The sequence below is a fragment of the Gallinula chloropus genome (assembly GCF_964237585.1).
Source record: "Gallinula chloropus genome assembly, chromosome: 1".
Taxonomy (NCBI): Eukaryota; Metazoa; Chordata; class Aves; order Gruiformes; family Rallidae; genus Gallinula; species Gallinula chloropus.
In genome coordinates, this window is record NC_140085.1 from 81,808,739 (window position 1) to 81,829,003 (window position 20,265).

The following is a 20,265-nucleotide window of genomic DNA, read 5'->3' on the forward strand; positions in this document are numbered from 1 at the left end:
GGACAAAGTTCTCCGATGGTGTGAGCAAGGAAGCAGTGGAGGTGATCCAGGTCAAAGCAACTTCTCTGCAGAGATTTCAAAACAGGCCAGGAGATGGAAACTGCTGGATGACTTTAAGTGTCTTCTTCCTCACTCTGATCTTACAGAGCACCCTTCATCTTCCCGAAAGGGCTGCCTAGGTCCCCTAGGTCCCACTGGAGTCATCCCAAACCAAGAAAGGTTTGTGTCTCTGCCATCTCACAGGCCTGGACCTCATTTTTTGCTCTGAATATATATTCCTTTTAGTTTGTTCCATACTCTCTAATAATTATATTAACTGGCAAAGACAGTGAAATATTTAAAATGCAGTTAAGCTGCTGTTGCAATGGTTCGTAGCTCTCCAGGAGTGAGTGAGCAGGGGAAATGTGGAAACGCATGGTTACTGCTCTAGTCTTGGACATTCAACACCTCGGTGTAGGTCACAGGAACCGGTGACAGGCTGGCTCCGATCAATAGCCTCCTGTCAGTTAAATCGCTGCCAGCAAAGCTCGATATAGGTATTCCCAAAGGAAATACTAAGCCATGGAATAAATTCAAACTGCATTTAATTTCTCTCCTTCCTGTTAGAGTCTTCAAAGATGTTCTTGTAAGGTCAAGTCTCATGAAAATAGTGATCAACGACTTTGCTCTGGAGTTGCAAAGCAATCGCATACACGCCATACAATAGAGCCCACAGCTCTAGCAGCCACTGTTTTCCCCTTAGCTTACAGAAAAGGGGAAGAGAGGTGCTGGAAGGGCTGAGTAACAGGTTCAAAAGAGTAAATCTGTGGTGCAGGTTTACCTCCATTCAGCAAAGCGTTAAGCCAGGTGCTTGAAAGTCAGCGCATGCCTGCTCATCTTTGTTGAATCGGGATCAAAATTAAACCTGCTTGTTCCATTCTTTCGACTACCAAATACTGCTACCAAATACTGCTGATTAAATTAAAATTAAATAATTAAACTTTTAAAATTAAAATAATAATTAAAACCTAGCAATTAAAGGTTGCTCCTGCTCAAACACAGCGTGTTCAAAGAAGAAGTAATAAACAAAACATTTTGGGAATAACATCCCAGTCTATCAACTGTATCATCAGCATAATTATCACAAATGGGTTGCAAACCAAGGAAAAAACATTTTTCAAGCACGCTTATAATATTTGAGTATTAAAGATATCTATCTACATATATATAAAGGGCTGGAACACTATAAATAAAGCCCTATCTATATCAGAAGATTACACTGATGTAACCAATTTCAGAATTTATCTCCTATACTGTCACACTTCAGTGTAGGAATTTCCTGTTAATTCTGGGCACAACAGATTTAAGCTAAGCCTGTTCAAACTGACTGCACACACATTTGTACCGAAAAAAAGACCGGTTTACATTGGACCTTTATTTTAGCACAAATCACATATGTGCAGTTCTAACTGTGGAAAAGTAGCTTGTTTAAGACCTTGTTTGTAAAATGCTATTGGAACATTATTATCAGCTTCAGTGAAGAGCTTCCAGATACAGTTTTTCAGCAAAACGTGCATTCCTGCAAAGCTAATCTGGAAATGTTGTATCAGTACATCAGTGTCGTGTAGCTTGGTTACCCTTTAAACCACAAGGAAAGCCTTCAAAATTAAGATCTGTACTGATTTAACGAGACTGTTCAGCTAAATCACTGCTTTTTTTCCCCTCTTTTTTCTTTTTAAGTAGATAAATCTGATATTTGGAACAAGGGGTTGTGCCTCTTTTCAGTGACACATCACATGACCCCACGTATAAACTCAGTAAGCTGTGGTTTATTTGGGGTCCCTACTCTGCCTGGCATCTCACCATGCAAAAAGCTGTGACTCTTTCCCTTAATTTCCAGACTAAATTTATTCATGGTCAGCTCACACCCGTTTGTTCCTGTGCCAGCTTGACCCTTAAAGCTCAGGATGCCAAAACTGACGCCGTAGCATGACAATATAGCTCTACTGGCAGCACTACCAAGGTAATAAATACCTCCCTCTCCCACCCTGGGGTCTCAGCCCAGCCCTTTCAAGGTGCAGCTCCTTGATGATACAAGCAGTCAAAAAGATGCAATAAGGAGTTAAATGTTCAAAATTAAATTCACAAAAAGAAAAGACCACATTTTACTTAATTAACAGCCTGGATGGGTTCCCCTATGAAGAGAGGCTGAGGGAGCTGGGCTTGTTCAGCCTAGAGAAGAGAAGGCTGTTGGGGGGAACCTCATTGCAGCCTTTCAGTACCTGAAGGGAGCATACAAACAGGAGGGGAATCGACTTTTCAAAAGGGCAGATAATGGCAGGACAAGGGGGAATAGTTTCGAGCTAAAGGAGGGAAGGTTTAAAGTATATATTAGGGGGAAGCTCTTTACATAGTGGTGAGGTGCTGGAACAGGCTGCCCAGAGAGGTGGTGGATGCCTCGTCCCTGGAGGTGTTCAAGGCCAGTTTGGATGGGGCCCTGGGCAACCTTGTGTAGATCCAGGCCTGGAGGTTGGTGGCCCTGCCTGTGGCAGGGGGGTTGGAACTCTATGATCCTTGGGCTGCCTTCCAATGCAGACCATGCTATGATTCTATGATTCTATGTGGGAATCAGAAGTATGCCAGAGCAGGGCAGGAACATGTGGCTGGAGGGGGCTGAACCATGACAGTACCACCTTTGCTTGAGTTAAATTCACATGGAGCAGCACCAGCATTTCAAGAAAAGTTGTTTTTCTGGGAGTTTTTTTTTGACTGTGGATCCATTCCCTGAGCGATTTCACAGCTCACTGCCACTGCCTGAGGGCACAACTGCACGGAGGGTGAACATCAGCTTCTTGGACAGGAACTACTTTAAACCACACTACTGCTAAAGCCCCGGTGTTATCGGCACAAGGCCTGAAGTAAAAGAGCATGGTAGCAAAAAAACTTCTTAAAATGTAAAAAATTTAAATCTAAATCTTAAAAAATTAGTAACAAATCATTAACTTGAAAGATGTCCCTGTGTAAAATTACAGGCTTTGGAACAAATGAGGTTTCCAGTGTAGTAATTAGTATTTGCTGCTTTGTAAATCCTTCTTCCCTGAGTAGAACCAAGAAAGAACTGGAAAAGTAACTAAAATCGCTAGTGCACTTTACTCAAATTTATTCCTTTTCAATGACTTTGAATTTGACTCAGTTTTCAAAGCGTATTATATAGATATTTTAACTGCCAAAGCTATCCAAAAGCTTTCCAAAAAAAGCTATGCTATTTTTTTTTCCTGCTTCTCTCCTCAGCATGAACTGTAATGTGACATTTTTGCTGGTGGTACAGACACTAGAATAGCATCCATCTTCTCCTCCTACAGCTCTGCTGGCCCAACAGGGCTAATGAAAGTCAAAACTTGCTTTACATCAACACAGCCGGTGCAAGTTGTCACCAGACCGGCTTTCCACCCATGGCGAGAGTTTCTGAGCACATCCTGTGGGGACTTTATCCTCCAAAGAGCTCAGCCCACACCTAGGCTTCAAAACAAGGAATCAGATTTCAGAGGTGCCTGTGGAAAACTGCGCTTTTCCTTTCCTGCTTCTGACATGAAAAATGTTGTAACCACCAGAAGCAAAACTCCAAGGGGTTAAATTATCTGGAAAATGTAGGTGCTTATCTAACACTTCATCAGAGAGTAGCCCATGAATACAAGCCCATGAATGATGGGCACCTGAGAATTTGGCCCTAAGCAGTTCTGAGGGCCCAGCTGGGCTCACATTTTGCAGCCCTCCAAATACAGAATTAAAAGTCACCCTTCCTGAAGACAGTGCAGGTGGGCTAGGTAAGGGCACCCAACTCAAGTCACTATTGATCCTGCAAACTTCAGGTATTTTGACGTCTGATGCCAAACAGTTTTGCAGTCCAGTCTGTTATCAGGAGCTGGGGGAGGGCAGCACTGCTTCTTTTGATGCAGTGTGGGTTGATGTCATCATGGAACGATCACACACCTACAGTGCCAGACGGCATGAGACTGTCACCAGGTCTGAAAAACATACTTGGTGAAGCAAAGAAGTAGCTACTGGATGGTTCTTGGTCCTGGTGAATATCCATGTATGTATGCAATGATGAAGCAGTTTAGCTGGGGAAGAGGGTCTTCTCTACTGAGGGTCTTCAGAAGCAGCCAGAGTTTGCACAGAGGCTAAAATCCTCTCCTGTGGCCAAACTTTACCCTGGGAGTTAGGGCGGACATCAGATCAGGGCCCTGCAGGGACAGCCAGCCTCCGCTCCCCGGTCACACTGGGGCTGCATCACACCTTTATGCTAATGGTCCTCTCCAGCCACATAACGTGTGGCACTTAAATCGCACGGCGGTGGCATTTCCAGCGAGGAGCACGTACGGAGCCGACAGTTTGGCACGAACAGTTCCTCGCTGCGGGGACTTCGCCTGGCGCTCTGCTGATCTAGGCAAGGCGGGGACCTGACCCAGCGTCTAGTGACTACAGCACGGGGTCAGGTCAGGACTTGGTCTTCCCAGCACCGCTGCTGATTTGCATAGCCATCTCGCCTTGGTTGTAACTAACCGTGACTCTGCAATCCAGCTGCTTCATCTGCCAAGGGGAGGTAAATTCATTTTGGGACCAGTCCTGTGGTCTTGCCTGTGGATGCTGCTGCTGTACGTTACAGACCCTAATGGGTTTACAGATCCTTCCGCGAAAACACGTACATACAGTGTAAGTCTGCGTTCACAGTAATACCTCAGGCAGAGCTTACGAACACAAGGGAACTGTCTATCAGAGACAGCTTTTTTCCAAAGAAAGAAATGTGGTTTTCTTCCCCTGAAGCTAAAGAGAAAACATGTACCCAGTGGGAGAAATCCAGTGGGTTAAGTTCTTCCAAATACCACTCAAATAAGGAAAATTAAAATTATCTAATGCTGTCATTCAAAAGGACATTTACAGGACCAGAGATTTTGCCACCCTCCTGTGATCTTGAACATATTTATTCTTTCTGGGCAATATGTTATTGAGTGTGTTGCCTAGACAGGACTAGAGAGTTTCTATAGGTGGAATGGCTGTACACCTGGAACGGAATCTTGGCTCTTTCAGACAAATACAATGTTCTTGCAGTGAAAAATGTGTTTGTCCTGGAAAAAAAAACCAACCAAAACAAGTGTATTTGTAGAGAAGGTAAGGATTGCTTGTCTCACGGGCGAGGGAAGCGAGCTGTGTTGTATGTGTATTTGCAGGTGTGGACCATGGAGAGTCAATGTGTGCGTTTACGTGCACCAATCCCTGCAGAAGGCAGGGTGCAGGAAGAAAGGAGGAATTGCCCAAGTCTCTATATTGCAGGGAAAGCAAGAAATCCTGTTAAGGATTTATGCTGTTCCAGCAAAATAACTTCCTGGCTTGGAGCAGAAGCCAGCATTTTCATTGTCTTGACTTCACTCGTGTGACAGCGTGCAGTTCTTCGGTCAAGCCCTGTGCTGGTTTTGCACTGAGAGATTCATCACCAGGAGACAGGCCACCAAGCCTCCCAGCCCCTACTCTTGCTCTCGATCCCACTTTCAGCTGCCTGTGAGACGTATCTCCAAGCCTTCGGGTGGACAGCCCTCATATTGCTGAATAATTCTAACATGTTTTCATTTACATCGCAGCATCTCCTCCACGCACAAGGGAATGTAAGAAAATGTAACTAAAACCACATATCCTTACAAATAAAGAGGGGGAGAGTGTTTCATAGAAAGGTTAAACAAAAAATCTGTTTAATGTCACTTTGGGGATTAGAGAAAGCTGAGTAAAACAAACATCCAGAACAAACTTTGAGGGGTTGCTTCAGGAAAAACACGTGCGTGAGTGTGTGCCATCACATCTGCATATTCAATACGCCTCACTGGGACCACTCGGGGAAAATAGGAAGCTGGAAATTTTCAGTGTGGGAATGAGATGGAAGAATGTGAACCATTCTAAACAAAACACAGCGAAGTTGCCAGCTGACTTGCTAAAATGCCAGTGCTCTCTAGGATCCCTTGAAACGGAGCTGAGGACTGGCCCTGTCGTTCAGGCGGTGGGTAGGGAGCCAGGAGATCTGGGCTGTATTCCTGGCCCTGCAACAAACCCAGCATGTGACACTGGAAAGTCATTCAGCCCCAAGTTTCCAAAAACTGATTTCATGCCTGTGCTTCTGGGCACCTAGCGTGAGACAGTGTGAGTCCAAACATCCAGGAGGAAGTTAAGCTGCAAGTACCTGATTCCCACCCATGCAGAAAATACATTTTTGGGGCTCAGTTTCCTCATGGATGCAATGGGGAAAAACCCTGCAAAGCAACCCGAAACGCTCCAAAGCTGCAGGTATTACAAGATTACACAGACCCTCTCGTTTTGCCAAAGGAGGAGTGCTACATATGCACCGAGGAGTATCATTGGGTTACCTGTTGTTTCCCATGCCCTGGCAATCACTGCCATTCTATAAATTCAATACATCTAAAGGTTTTTGTTTATGTTGCCTGCTTCAGAGGATGGAGGCATAATCTTCTTACAAAAGGATTCACTGTTCCAAAAGGAACATAAAGAATACGGTCCGGGATTGCTGGCAAAAAGTATGGAACAACACCACCGACAAGACTAGGAAAATAGTAGATCTCAGGGGTGAAATAGTGGAAAGCAAGCAGCTTTTCCACATAATTTAGTCAGCAGGTATGCTGGGGGGAAAAAAAAAGAGTAAAAGCAGTATTTCTAGCTTACGTTTTGCTGCACACACACGTTTTTTTATAAAATTTGGAACCATCTGGATTAAAGAAAGTTGTGTTCTCATCGCACATGACAAGGCCCGGTCACACAGAAGATTAATTTACATTATCCCGTAGGCAAAGGATTATTCTGTGGTTTCTGAGTGGTGTAGAAACAAGTTGAAAGAACTAGTTTGAAACACGGGTCGTGTTTTTACCCATTTGTATTTCCACCTCCAACACAGTGAACTCCATGCTATACTTTGCGTCTGCTGTTAACTTTGCCCCCCCCCCCCCCCCCACATTTTCAGAGAGGATTTTCACTATCCCTGTTGTACAAAGGCTGATCACACATGGCAGGGAATTTCCAGTTTGAGTGAGGTTTGAGAACATCTGCACATATTCAAGCACAGAAACAAGAACAAATGTAGTTTGTGAAAGGTACCTCCTTCTGCCACCACTTCTCCGGGCCTCCATCAGACTTGCAGCACAAAACCTTCAGAAAGTCAGGGCAATTTAGCACCCACAGCTCCTCCACGATTAATTTTAGGAACAAGATGTCAAAGTAACCTTCCTTTGGCCAGACCTAATGCAAATCCTTCAGTAAGTACAAAATTGAAATTTCTATCTTAGTCCTTACGTATAAAGACTGTATTTCCTAACTCTCACCTGCAGTCTGTGCTGGGCTCTACCTGCGACCCTGATTGTCACAGCGTGTTTCCAAAACCATACTGCCCTATTTTTCAGTTTTCCTCTAAGAACTGACTCCGGAGCCAATGCTCATAGGGCAGGTGACATAACTTTGTCCAATTCTAGCAAACTGCCAATTTTAGAATGCCATTTACTACCTGAAAATGTGCTGGTGGCCACAGTCCAGAGGGGGAGGAGTTAAGAGTTAAAAGTAATGCTGCAGTAATACATGGGTACAAAAATCCTGTGTTTTAGGAACCATACAGCTGCATCTGTACCCTCCCAGGGCTAAGCTCACATTCGTGCAAGGTTACCTCTAACTCTTGCTATTGCAAGAATATAATGAATGATGCGTCCCTGGTCCTTATTTCTGGAGCCCCTGGCAAGGCTTGAGCAAAGAGGGCCAAGCCCACGTGCCACTGTCTTTTCTTCCTTGGAGCTTCTGACCTAGAGGACCAGTGACAGGCTTCCCTGAAAGCCAAATAATTCTTACTCACAGGCTAACCTGTGCTGCTATACCTGCCCTGACTGCAAGGAAACCCTCGGCAGAGGGGAGGCCAACCTCAGCTGCAGGCCAGAACATCTTCTCTGTGCCAGGTTGAGGGTGTTGGATGTCAGAGGAGCTACACACATGCAGCACCTCGCCATTGCTGCTGGGTTTTTAGACTAAACAGCTGTTGGAGATTTCCCAAACTGGCTGCTGTAAACAGGTACCACGCAGCATCTCAGACACATGGCTGTGCTGTGAACGTCAGGGGCTGCCCCATTTTAGGTTGAGCCGTAGAGGTCTCAGAGTTCAATCCCCAGGAATGGCTTATGAAAGCAATTACTGCCAGAAAGGCCTTTTGGTTGCTGTGCCACTGCTTTTAATAACAATCATCACATCAGGTAGTTTCTGCCATCGTGATCTTCTTTAGTACTGCTAATAAATGATGAAGCCCGGCACTTAAAATAGCACCCAGTGCAATGAACTGCAAATGCTGAGGTTTGGGATTTTACATCCTGTCCTCCTTGAGCACTTTCCCTTTGATGATTTTAACCACTGAGTACCGAGCTTTGTATTGGCCACGAAGGGTGTGACATGCACTGGGAAGCCAGAGGATTGCCTGCAGCCAGGGGCCCAGGTCACTTGCTCTAACCACCAGGCAGTCCTGTCTCACGAGAGCACGCGAGGCATACGTGACGGGTACGTGACATTCCAGTGCAGCTGCCCAGACCATAATATATGATTTTGGTTCTTTGAGCGATCCTTTCCTTTATGCTTGCTTGGTTTGATCTGCTATAGCAGCCACAGTCACTGGCAACACAGACCTCCTGTGCTTTACACCCTCTGACCACTCTTCCTCAGCACAGCCATATTCTTGTCAGATAATGGCTGACAAGCAAAATCAGAGCCCGAAGGAAATACCCAAATCCCAAAGGCTCAAATTTAGAGCTGGAGTCTGCACTGAGACTGCCCGGAATTTTGCCCCAGCACCTAACTATGTATTCACAGCACACTGCGCTTCAGGGGAGCCACTCCCAACACCAGGAAACACGTGGCAGGTCAGAATTGCTTTGTGCAGGACGAACCATGTACTCCTAAAATATGCCCCACGTAGCACCTACTAGAGACGTGAGACCTGCAAAGTACAGAAAAAACCCACATGGGTGTTTTTTTTAATTATTTATTTTTAAGGAAAGCGTCATAGTGACCTGAGTGTCACAACTACGCTCTGCAGGGCAAGAGGATCCTAATGCTGCAATTTCCAAACACCCCATGGGCTGGATACATTTTCTTTGTAATCTCTGGTCAATAAGAAAAGGAAATAAAAAAAAGATCATGGCCAGCATAAATTGCAAAGGCAATCCATTCACTTAACAACTCTATCCTGATTTATGCCGTTGTGTACATAGATAGAGATACACACCCTGATGCATCTAAAATGGGCACATTACACCTCTGTGCTGCCTGCACGTAAACACATAGGTCTGTGTCATCTAATTATGGGCTGCATCCACAGAAGAGTTCTACAGGATGATTTTTGCTGTGCATTCAAGAAAGGAAAGGAACCTCTAAAACACCCTGTCATAGGTTCTGACACCTTGCTAAACGCAGAGGAGCTCTACAGCAGCAGTCACGAGCCCACCCGCCGTGAAACACTGACGAGCACCACGTTCTGTGCACAAGAAGCTGGCACCCTTGTTTTGCTGAGACATGCCAGAAGATGGTGTCAGCAGCGCAAAAGGACCGTTTTGTTCTCATCTGTACACAAAAAAAAAACATTCTCCTAGTCAACTTCTAAGAAGTTCTGCTAAACGAGCTTTAAACCCAGTTTAAGACCATGGGCCGTATAAGGGGTCAGACTCTTCTCGCAGATAACTAGCAACAGGACAAGAAGGAATGGCTGCAAGTTGCACCGGGGGGGGGGGGTCAGGTTAGAAATGAGGAGAAATTTCTTCTCAGAAAGAGTGGTTAGGCATTGGAACTGTTTGCCCAGGGCAGTGGTAGAGTCACTGTCCCTTGGGGTCTTCAAGGAAAGATTGGATAAAGTTCTTGGGACACGGTTTAGTTAGCAATATGGGTAGTAGGGAGATGGTTGGACTAGGAGATCTTGGAGGTCTTTTCCAACCTTCATGATTCTGCAAAGAAGGCCCTTCATTTATTGTTCTCATAGTTTTACTGTTTTTTCCCCACTGCAGTGCTATGAAAATTGTTTCATTCTTATTTTAATATTATGGGCTTCAAGAATGGATCTCCTTGTGTAGCATTCCCCTAAACTATGAAAGAAATGCCTTCTGAAGCAAGCTCAGCACTGCTGTCATCTCTGAGTCTGTGATTCTGTTATTTTTGTGGACGTGCTTTGGATCTGATGAAGGAGGTCTGGAAGCCAACTTGTGAAGGACAGGTGTTGCCCTTGGAGCGTGGCTGACGTTAGACCTTGAACCAGTCCCAAACCAGTGTTAGCTGAACTACTCGTTAAGCCAGTAGCATTTTTCTGGAGAGGAGAAATTTCCCCACTGTAGCTTAGACTGCGGCAATATGCTTTGAACTGCAGCGGTAGGCTGGACAAAAGGACTGAAAGCTCACCATCAGCCAGGCACAGGAAATGAGCTGACGGGTTCTATGAGGCACCAGCCCAAACGGCCACCAGCCCACAGCCTCCGCAGCAGCTGAGGGAGGCTGAGGCCATCCATGCCTCGGCATTTTCAAGGGTGGGAAGTAAAGCACCGGTGTTTTAAATGAAAGCCTTCATCTCCAGAGCTGCTAGCATGAACAAGGACATCAGTGGGCCCCCCTACCTGCCTAACAGCCCTTTCATCATCACATCTGTACTGAGGAGCTGCTGGCCTACCCCTTCTCTGCTTGCTGGGATGAAGCCACCTCTGGTCTCTCAGGCACTGGGATCTAGGACAGCACTGTCAGGTGGGGCACTGGGAGGGACCGCCGACTGCAGGGCAGAAGAGAAGGCAAGAAGGAGCATGGTCCCTCAAGGAGCCAGGTCAGGGAAAGGAGTCATTCAGCCAGCCAAGGCAGCAAAATGCATTGCTTTGGGAACTAATTTAGGGTTAAAAGGACCAAGAGAGAGAAGTCTTGTGTCCCTTCTGTCCTGCAGTCCCAATGGCTGCTGCCCATGGCTAAGAAAAAGCCAAAGGTCAAGAAGATACCTATGAGTAAATTCACAAGTTTTCCATTCCATGGCTGAACCATAAAAGCACGGAAAGCACAGGGAGCAAGATAGCAGAAGAAAAGGAAGGGTAGGTACTTGTTACCTCTTAAATGATTAATTTGAGCCCAAAGTTACCCTGCAAATTGAGAAGCAAAAGAAACAAACAGGGACAGACTGAGATGGGAGCTGCGGAAAGACACAGCGGACGTTATGCCCAACCATGCAATAAAAGATACGGGACAGATGATGGGGCAGTTTTGCCTGTATGGATTACTTCCAATCGCAGAAGCCACACGTGAGTTATGTGGATCCTCCTGAACCCCTGCCAAGCAAAACTCTCCGGCCTCCACTGAACACCGGTGTAATTGGGGAAAAAAGAAAAAGAAAAAAAAGAATGAAACATTTAATCTGGCAAGTGCTTTCAAAAGGAGAAAGCGGCTGTTGGGAGCTGCTCAAGGGGCTGGAATGCTGGAGAGGGTTCCAGGGGAATGGATCAGCCATTGGAGTGCATTCTAGGCAGGCAGAGATTTTTAATAAAATGCAGTTTATCGCCAGTGATTACCACCTCCTATTTATACCATATGAGATCATGAAAAACATGGCACGTATTTCCTTACTCCTGGAAGCATAAAATCAACTGAACAGCTATGTGATAAATTGGCTCTTTTCACAAACTTCTGCTTTGTCTTTCTAAACCTCTGTTTCCAAAGGTCACTAGACAAAGTGAGGGATGAAAATCTGCTAGAAAAAATATTTTCTGTATTTTTCTAATACAAAAAGACCCCAAAACCCCATAGTAAACTAGGATTATGAATCCAAATTCCAGGCCTTTCCCATTTAACACGTAAGTCTTATGAGGAAGCACAGCCACTCCAAGTATATGATATATGAGAGAAGGAACTTCAGGGTATCCAGAAAATGCATCATCTATTTCTAACCTTGGCTGGTTACACACAACAGGCGTCAGAGACACACTGTGCTAAAACATAAAGAAAAATGGCATTTCAGGCAAAGTTTTTAAGCCTTAAAGAGCATTCCTCTCCCTGCTTCCCTTCAGAGGTGGCTAGAAGGTGAAACTTAAGAGGAAAAAAACCCCACGTTATTTCCACAGTAGGATTCTGCCGCCAAATTTGGGATAATACGGTAAAAGACTTAATTAGCACTCTTTCAGAATGACTTGTGTAACTTGCTTGTAGCTTTGCCAGTTATGAGTAATGCAACAATCGCTGAGATACACCAGCACCACCTTTGCACCGCGTTTCTTTCATACGCTGCCTGACGCCTGCTGGACTCAGCCTTCCGGTAAGCGATCCCACCGCCTTTGGCTGAGCCAGCCTGGCCGCGGCAGGCCCGCACGGCGCGCGAGGCGCCGCACCTTTCACCTGCCCTTCACGCGACGGAAACGCTCCTTTCCGGTTGTGATGCTCTACGACCTGCAGCGCAGCTGCTCAGCAAAATCTATTGCCCCTAATCCTTGATTTATTAACGCGGCGGCTAATCACTCCCCGCCCCCCCCCCCCCTTACAGCGCAAAGCTACACAAACAATGCTACGGAGATCATCTGTGCTGGGTGACACCCCGGCACAGCGTCTGTGTGGGGCTGTGGCTCCGCGATTATTAAAAGCAGGTCGCATCGCTGGATCACCCAGGAGTACAAATTTGATCGGGATCGGGCCAAGGCCCGTGATCACGCTTCTGCTGAATGAGCCAGCGCGCCCGATACGGAGCCAACGCCAATTTTACGCTGGCCGTGCGCCAGCCGCAGGGGTGCAGACGATAACCTGATCCGGCTGGAGTTGTGTAGGGTGATACTTGATCCGGCTTAAAGTCTGCTAGTAAAAAGTTAACCTGTCAAAAGCTTCTTGAATTAACTTGAGCGGGCAGAGTGAATGAATACCAGGTCAGCGCTTCACATCATGCGGCCACCCCGTTTTTGAGCCAGCAATAGGAGTTGTACTGCTGGATTTTCTGCGTTGCCAAACCACAGCCTAATGTCGATAACGATGCTTATACACGTGGGGATCTCACTGCAGGATCAGGGGCTTGGAGTCCTTCAACTCGCCATGCCTCCAACTCAAAAGGAAAAAGAAAAAAGCAAAAAGCAGGACGAAACCTACACGTTTAACCTCTTCAGTAGTCAACGGAGTCTGCTAACATAGAATCTGTATGTGAAGATGGAGCCACGGGCGTTTCTGCAGCAGATAAATTTAGATGATGATTAAAATAAAGCCTATTCCTTCAGCTTAGTGAAAGTCTCGGTACAGCAAGCATGTCAGTAACCAGGCTGATTTCAGTGGGATGTTAGTAATCCAAACAGAATTTAAAATGCGCCCTATTGTGTTGAACTTTGTTTTTTTTTCTTTACAGCCCTTTGGCACAGAAGGACAGTCCAGCTCTTTTGAAACTGTTCTGAAGAGCCTTACCTGATCTCTGGCAGAACTTAACCCATTTTTAACACTGTATCTGTAACCTTGTGTAATGGTAACTCTGCACGTTTCAGCACTGAGAACGATTGTTGTGCAGAGTTACCATTACACAAGGTTACAGATACATAGGAAACATGGATTGCAAACATTCTTTCTTGAAAGTGTTGGAAATTGCTTGGTTTAGGTGAGTACTTCAGCTACTTTCAAAGCTAGTTCACAGACACGATTAGCTGATAGCCATTTTCTTACGTTTTTTCCATTTCCCATCACAGAGGCCCTAAAATGGTCCCACAACCACAAGTCTAGCAACCTTGTCAGTTACCCAAATCTCCAAGCTATTTACCATGCTCCTATCACTCTTCCAAGGATGTCTAGAGAGAAGGTTCCCAAATTTCGGTCCTCAGGGCTATCATGCTGTCTCAAGGCCAAACTGCAGACTGCCGCAGCCCATGCTCCCACGGGCATGGGTGAAGCAGTGGCCCCGTGCAGCACACGAGCCCTCTTACTCCATCACGGGGTCCGGTGGGCCGGGGACTCCTCCGAAAGCCCAGGTGTGTCCACCAGCCCACACAGCACACCCTGGGAGACCCTGATGCTGAGGTGGGTTGGTGGTACGCGCCAGGGGTTCATGGGGGAGCAGGCAGGCCTGAGGTGAGGGTGCCAGATAGGCTGCGGTGCGGGGCTGGAGCGGGGGTGCCCTCCGCGATTCAGTCCCCCTCCCCACGGAGCGCTCGGCCACCCCCGCCCAGGCAGGCGCAAGTCACCCGAGGGTTGACGACGCAGCGCCCGGCTGCGACTTCTCGCTGGCGGGGCGGGATGGGGAACGACGGCCGCCGGGGGCGCTCGGGGGGTGCCTCGGGCGCCCCGGAGGGGCAGGGAGCGGAGAGGGGGGTCTGCACGCTCCAGGAGGCCCTGGCCCACCTCCCCGCCCCAGCGGATAGACGGCGGCGGGCGGGGGCGGGCAGGAGCGGCGGGCAGCGGGGCGCCGCCGCGGCGCAGCAACAGTTAACGGCGGGGCGCAGCGAATGGGCCGCGCTGTTTCCAGGGCGACGGCTCAGAGTGTTCCGGATCGTACCATTGCGCAAGCGGGGGGGGGGGGGGGGGAAGAGGGCGGGGGGAACGCAAGCGGCGCCGCCGCCGCCAGGCCCGGCCCAGCGCCGCCGCCTCCTCCTCCTCCTCCCCCCCCCGCGCCTCGCTGCGCCTCCTCCCCCTCCCGCCCGGCCGGAGCGCGGCGCCGGGGCCCAGCAGCGAGCGGCGCGCGGCGGAGCGGAGCAGGCGGCCGGCGGCGGCCGGGCCCGGAGCGGCGGAGTCGGTACCGGCGGCGGGGCGGGCCGGGCCGGGCCGGCGCGACCCCCTGCCCTCGCTGCCTTCTCGCCGCCGCCGCCGCCGCGGGATGCGGGCGGCCCGGAGCCGCGAGCTGTGAGCGGCGGCAGCGCGGAGACAAAGGGAGGCGGCGGGGCTCGGCGGCCGGCACCAGGGACGGAGCGCGGGGGCCGCCGCCGCCGCCGGGGCGCACCCGCCCGCCCGCCGGGAGGCGGCACGATGCGGCACGGGGCGGCGCGGCCGCAGCAGCGCGGCGGCAGCAGCGGCGCGGCCCGCCCGGCGCGGCGGTAGAGGCGGCGGCGGCGGCCGCAGGGCGCGGGGCCGGGCCGGGCCGGCGGTCGCGCAGCAGCGTCTCCCGCGGGCCGGGCCGCGCCGCCCGGGCCGGCGATGTGAGGGCGGCGGCGGCGAGGAGGAGCGCGGCGCGGCACGGCACGGAGCGGAAGGCGGGCGGGCCCCGAGCGGAAGCGGGCCGGGCCCGGCGGCGAGGAGGAGCGCGGCGCCGGCGGGGGCGGCCGGGGCGCGGGCGTGCGATGGAAACGCACATCTCGTGCCTGTTCCCCGAGCTGCTGGCCATGATCTTCGGGTACCTGGAGGTGCGGGACAAGGGCCGGGCGGCGCAGGTGTGCACGGCCTGGCGGGACGCCGCCTACCACCGCTCGGTCTGGCGGGGCGTGGAGGCCAAGCTGCACCTGCGCCGCGCCAACCCCTCGCTCTTCCCCAGCCTGGCGGCGCGGGGCATCCGGCGGGTGCAGATCCTGTCGCTGCGGCGCAGCCTGAGCTACGTGATCCAGGGCATGGCGGACATCGAGAGCCTCAACCTCAGCGGCTGCTACAACCTCACCGACAACGGGCTGGGCCACGCCTTCGTGGCGGAGATCAGCTCCCTGCGCTCGCTCAACCTGAGCCTCTGCAAGCAGATCACGGACAGCAGCCTGGGCCGCATCGCCCAGTACCTCAAGGGCCTGGAGGTGCTCGAGCTGGGGGGCTGCAGCAACATCACCAACACCGGCCTCCTCCTCATCGCCTGGGGCCTCCAGCGCCTCAAGAGCCTCAACCTGCGCTCCTGCCGGCACCTCTCCGATGTGGGCATCGGGCACCTGGCGGGCATGACGCGCAGCGCCGCCGAGGGCTGCCTGGGCCTGGAGCAGCTCACGCTGCAGGACTGCCAGAAGCTCAGTGACCTCTCGCTCAAGCACCTGGCCCGCGGGCTGGGCCGCCTCCGCCAGCTCAACCTCAGCTTCTGTGGGGGCATCTCAGATGCAGGGTTGCTGCACCTGTCGCACATGAGCAGCCTGCGCAGCCTCAACCTACGCTCCTGCGACAACATCAGTGACACGGGCATCATGCATCTGGCCATGGGAAGCCTGCGGCTGTCCGGCCTCGACGTCTCCTTCTGTGACAAGGTGGGGGACCAGAGCCTAGCCTATATCGCACAGGGCCTGGACGGGCTGCGCTCCCTCTCCCTCTGCTCCTGCCACATTAGCGACGAGGGCATCAACCGCATGGTGCGGCAGATGCACGGGCTCCGCACCCTCAACATCGGCCAGTGTGTCCGCATCACCGACAAGGGCCTGGAGCTCATCGCCGAACACCTCAGCCAGCTCACGGGCATCGATCTCTACGGCTGCACCCGCATTACCAAGCGGGGCTTGGAGCGCATCACCCAGCTGCCCTGCCTCAAGGTGCTCAACCTGGGACTTTGGGAAATGACTGAGAGCGAGAAGGTCAGGTGAGAGGAGGGGGGTGCCCTGAGACCTCCATCTCCTTCTGGAGGGACTCACTGACTGACTGACTGACTGCTGCAACGGAGGAGAGAAAGAGAGAGAGAGAGAGAGAGAGGGGGGCACGCACAGAGCCATGCTACCCATGCACCCTGGCACCAGAGGAAGGAACGTAGAGAAAGAGAATATATCGTTGACCCTTCTGTGCTGCGTACCTACCCTTGCTCTGAAGGAGGGGTAGGAAGGGGGGGGGCAGGAGGAGAGAAAGCACCTATCCTTTTTTTCCAGGGCATGCCTCCAGCTCCATGCTGAGGAGACAGAGCTCCCTGCCCATCCCCCCGTCCCCCCCATCCTTCCCTGCAGAAGAGGTAGAAGCCCACACTCTTATGCACTGGGGCTAGAGATACCCCTCTTGATCCCCACTCCCTGATTCCATCCCCTCGTGCACTAAGGATGGATAAAGACAGACCCTCGTTCTGCCATGTACTCAGAATAGATTTTTTTTGTTTGTTTATATAAGGGAGAGTGGGCATGAAGATGGGAACAAACAATAACAGCAGAAAAGGCTTCCTAGCTACACTTACATGTACCCAGCCACCCAGTCATCCTGTGCTGGGCACAGACACAGCTTTTGGTAAAATAACCATTCCACCTCTGCGTTTGCCCCTCCCCTGTCAGCTGGGAATTGTAACAGAAGTACTGCTCCCTAGGTACATTGATCATTTTTTAAAATCTGTTTTCAATCTCCAGTTCCATGTTATTCTCTGGTGTGGGTGGATACAACCTCCCACTATTCTAGTTCTCCACTGCACTGAGACTAGGGATAGCTACAGCCTCTCCTGTCAGTACATTTCCATGTCATCCTGCACTATGGTTAATGGAAAAGCCTAGGCACTCCATTCTCTCTCCCCATCTCTGTACTGGAGGTGAAGATAACGTTTTCTCCTCCTGTCTGTGGGGACTGGACACAGACCCTGCTCTCTTAAGCCTGCCTGTGCACTGGGGGACACAGAGTTACCGAGACTTGTCTTCCCTTTTATCATTCTCTTTTTCTCCCCTCCCTCCTCATCCTGGCAACAGGGACAGACATATCCAGCTACATATCCATTCCTCTTTCGGTCAGGGGTGAGCAGGTAGAAGGGGTGGCTAGCTCCCCTCTAGCCAGGGGAGGAAGAATCTCCAGCTTCATTTCTGCTTCATTTGAGATACTGTGACCTGTTTTTATTTTGAAATGCATAAAAAAAAAAAATTACTGCTACAAAAACAGCCTCTTACTCTCCCATCTTTCCCTTGCTTAAGTCCTGTAACTGATCCCAGTTTTCCTCACTCGTTCTCCTCTTCACAGTATTCATTTTCTTACATGGTTTTATTTTTAAAGACATTTGAAGTTGCTGTTCTTGTGGATTTTTAAGTACATTTTTTTTTCTGCTGAATATATTCTATATATATAAATATATATATGATGTCTGGCTACCTCGTTTTAATTTGTTACCTTTTTTTTTCCCCTCCCCCCTCCTCAAAAGCCCTGGAATTCTTACAAGAAAGAGATTTTGAGACTGAAACATTTTTGTGCCTAGACTGGAATAATGCCCCTTGGGTTTGTTCTTTTTCTCCCTGCCCCCTCCCCCCACCTTTTTTTTTTTTAATTATTTTTAAAATATTTTTGTTTTGGTCTTTAAGCTTGCCCTGTTGTATCCCACCTTCACATTCTGGTTGTGCCTCTCCCTCCCTCTTCACTGGGGACTGGGGACCCGAACTGTGCTTCTGCATTTTTACTCTTCTAGCACAAACGTGTAACACGTGAGAATCCACGCTGAGGATTGGGCTACTGTTAACAGAAATAGTGTAAAATGCAAGTTCGTTTTTAAAAAAAAGAAAATTAAAAAAAATATATATAGATATATGCAAATGTTTTCCCCTCCCCTCCCAAATCACCTACAAAAGGTCACTAGCAGGTTTCCTGTTTGTAGGTGGAGAGGAGCAGAGCTGGCCTGCAGGCCCCGAGGCTGCAATGTGAAGGGGAGGAGACTGAAGTTCATCTGTCTTATCTCTGTTCTGTCAATAAAATGGAGCTGGGTCTTTAGATTTTTTTTTTTAATTATTATTTTGAAGAGTTTGTTTGCTTTTGTTGCTGGTTTTTGGTTTTTTTTAAAGAAAAATATCTTGGCCTTTTTTTTATTTTTTTTTTTTGCTCATCTGTTCAAAATCTCAAATCCTCCACAGTAACAGGCCAGACCATGGAGTTAACGCAAACCCAGAGACCCCTATGGATTAATTGTACTGTTTGTGAATTTGTATAAAAAAAAAAAAACAAAGATCCTCTTAAAACATTTTATATTCTTACAGTAAAAGGTTAAACATATTTATATAATAAAAGAGGAAATATGAAGTATGTTTTTGAAAAAAAAGCCTTATCTGTGTTGTCTGTGCTTTTTAAAGAGAATATCTGTATATCTATCTATCTATCTATCTATCTGATGGGTTTGGCAAGGGTGCCATGTGGGTCATGCTGGGGGTTTGGGGCTGCTCGCTCGCTCTTGTTCCAGCAAGTGATAGAGGAGAAGGAAGGAAGAGCCTGGTGCCTCCTGCGCAGGATGTTGAGTAAGATCATGGTGAAGAGTTTGTAAGGAAGGGGCTTGGTAGGACCAGCCTTGTCTGCCAGGGTGCTTGCAGCACACCCATGGGGAGAGACTTGAGTTCAGCTGCCCATCAGCGTGAGGTGTCGGCTCGGTGTGAGGTCAGATAAACCCTAGTGCTAGTGCTGAAGCTCATCAGCAAGCAGGTTATTCGGTGGCAGAAGAGAACATCTGGGAGGAGGGATGGAAGGGCAACATTTCTTAGATTTTTTTTTAAAGGACCAGGTAGATGGCAGAGAGATATTTGTGATTTCCTCAAACCAAGGCCCACGCTGCGTGGGAAACCCACTGAATAAAAACATTTCCCAGCAGTGATGACCACCAAAAACCCGTGCCTTCGCCGGCACACGCGGACCTGGGAAATCAGAAGTGTCTGGGTTGGTTTCCACTGCCCAGGCAAAGATTAAAGAGGAAGTAAAGTGGGAACATTAAAAAAAAAAAAAAAAGCTGGACTAATCTAAGGTGTCCTTTGTCCCAGACCATAATCTTTCTCCTCAATGTATGACTTTTAACCCGACGGGTCCCTTTTTAGCCTTCCATGATGTGGGTTTTTTATTGTTGGAGATGGAGCTTAAGCGGTGTTGATAGGGCAGCGACAAAGCCCGTCTCCCCCCCCCAAGCCGGCGGCAGGGCTGGCTTGCCCCGCTGCCCCCTTCCTGCCTCGAAGGAGGGGGAATGCGAAATGGTGGAAGAAGCCGGAGCCATTGTTCAGCAAAGTTAAAAGAGGAGCTGTCCTTGCTTGCTTGCTCAGTCATGCATACTCAATCTGGCCGGGCCCGGGTCCCTATGGAAAGGAGGAGGGCGATTCTTTCCCTCTTTTTAACATTCCTCTCCAGGCCTGGCTGTATTTAAGCTGCTTTCCTCCATGCCGGGGAGGAGGGAGGGGGATGGTCTGAAGTTCCTGTACATTTGCATTTTAAGCACTTCCAGCGCTGAGCAGGCCACTTTGTTCCCCCCACCCGCACTACCCCTCTCCAGTGGTTCTTGCTGGGGTGCCGCTCCAGGTGGATCAGATGCCCTACCCCGTGCGTGCAGAGCCAGCCTGCCCCCAGCACTGAGCTTCTGCCTCCACAGGTATTTTTTTGATCGAGGCTGGAGTGGGCATACTTCTTTCTTGCCAGCTCTAACCACCT

General features: G+C 49.5%; 2 protein-coding genes across 2 annotated transcripts in view; one reads left to right on the top strand and one right to left on the bottom strand.

The window, feature by feature from the left end:
- The window catches only part of WNT5B (Wnt family member 5B), a 74,664-nt gene that overhangs the window by 22,702 nt on the left and 31,697 nt on the right, over nucleotides 1–20,265 (bottom strand). The gene's annotated exons all lie outside the window — the stretch shown is intronic.
- On the top strand, nucleotides 15,257–16,658 carry FBXL14 (F-box and leucine rich repeat protein 14). Its single transcript, XM_084275935.1, has one exon. It carries the CDS (start codon nucleotides 15,306–15,308, stop codon nucleotides 16,506–16,508), a length of 1,203 nt encoding a protein of 400 aa, XP_084132061.1. The 5' UTR covers nucleotides 15,257–15,305; the 3' UTR covers nucleotides 16,509–16,658.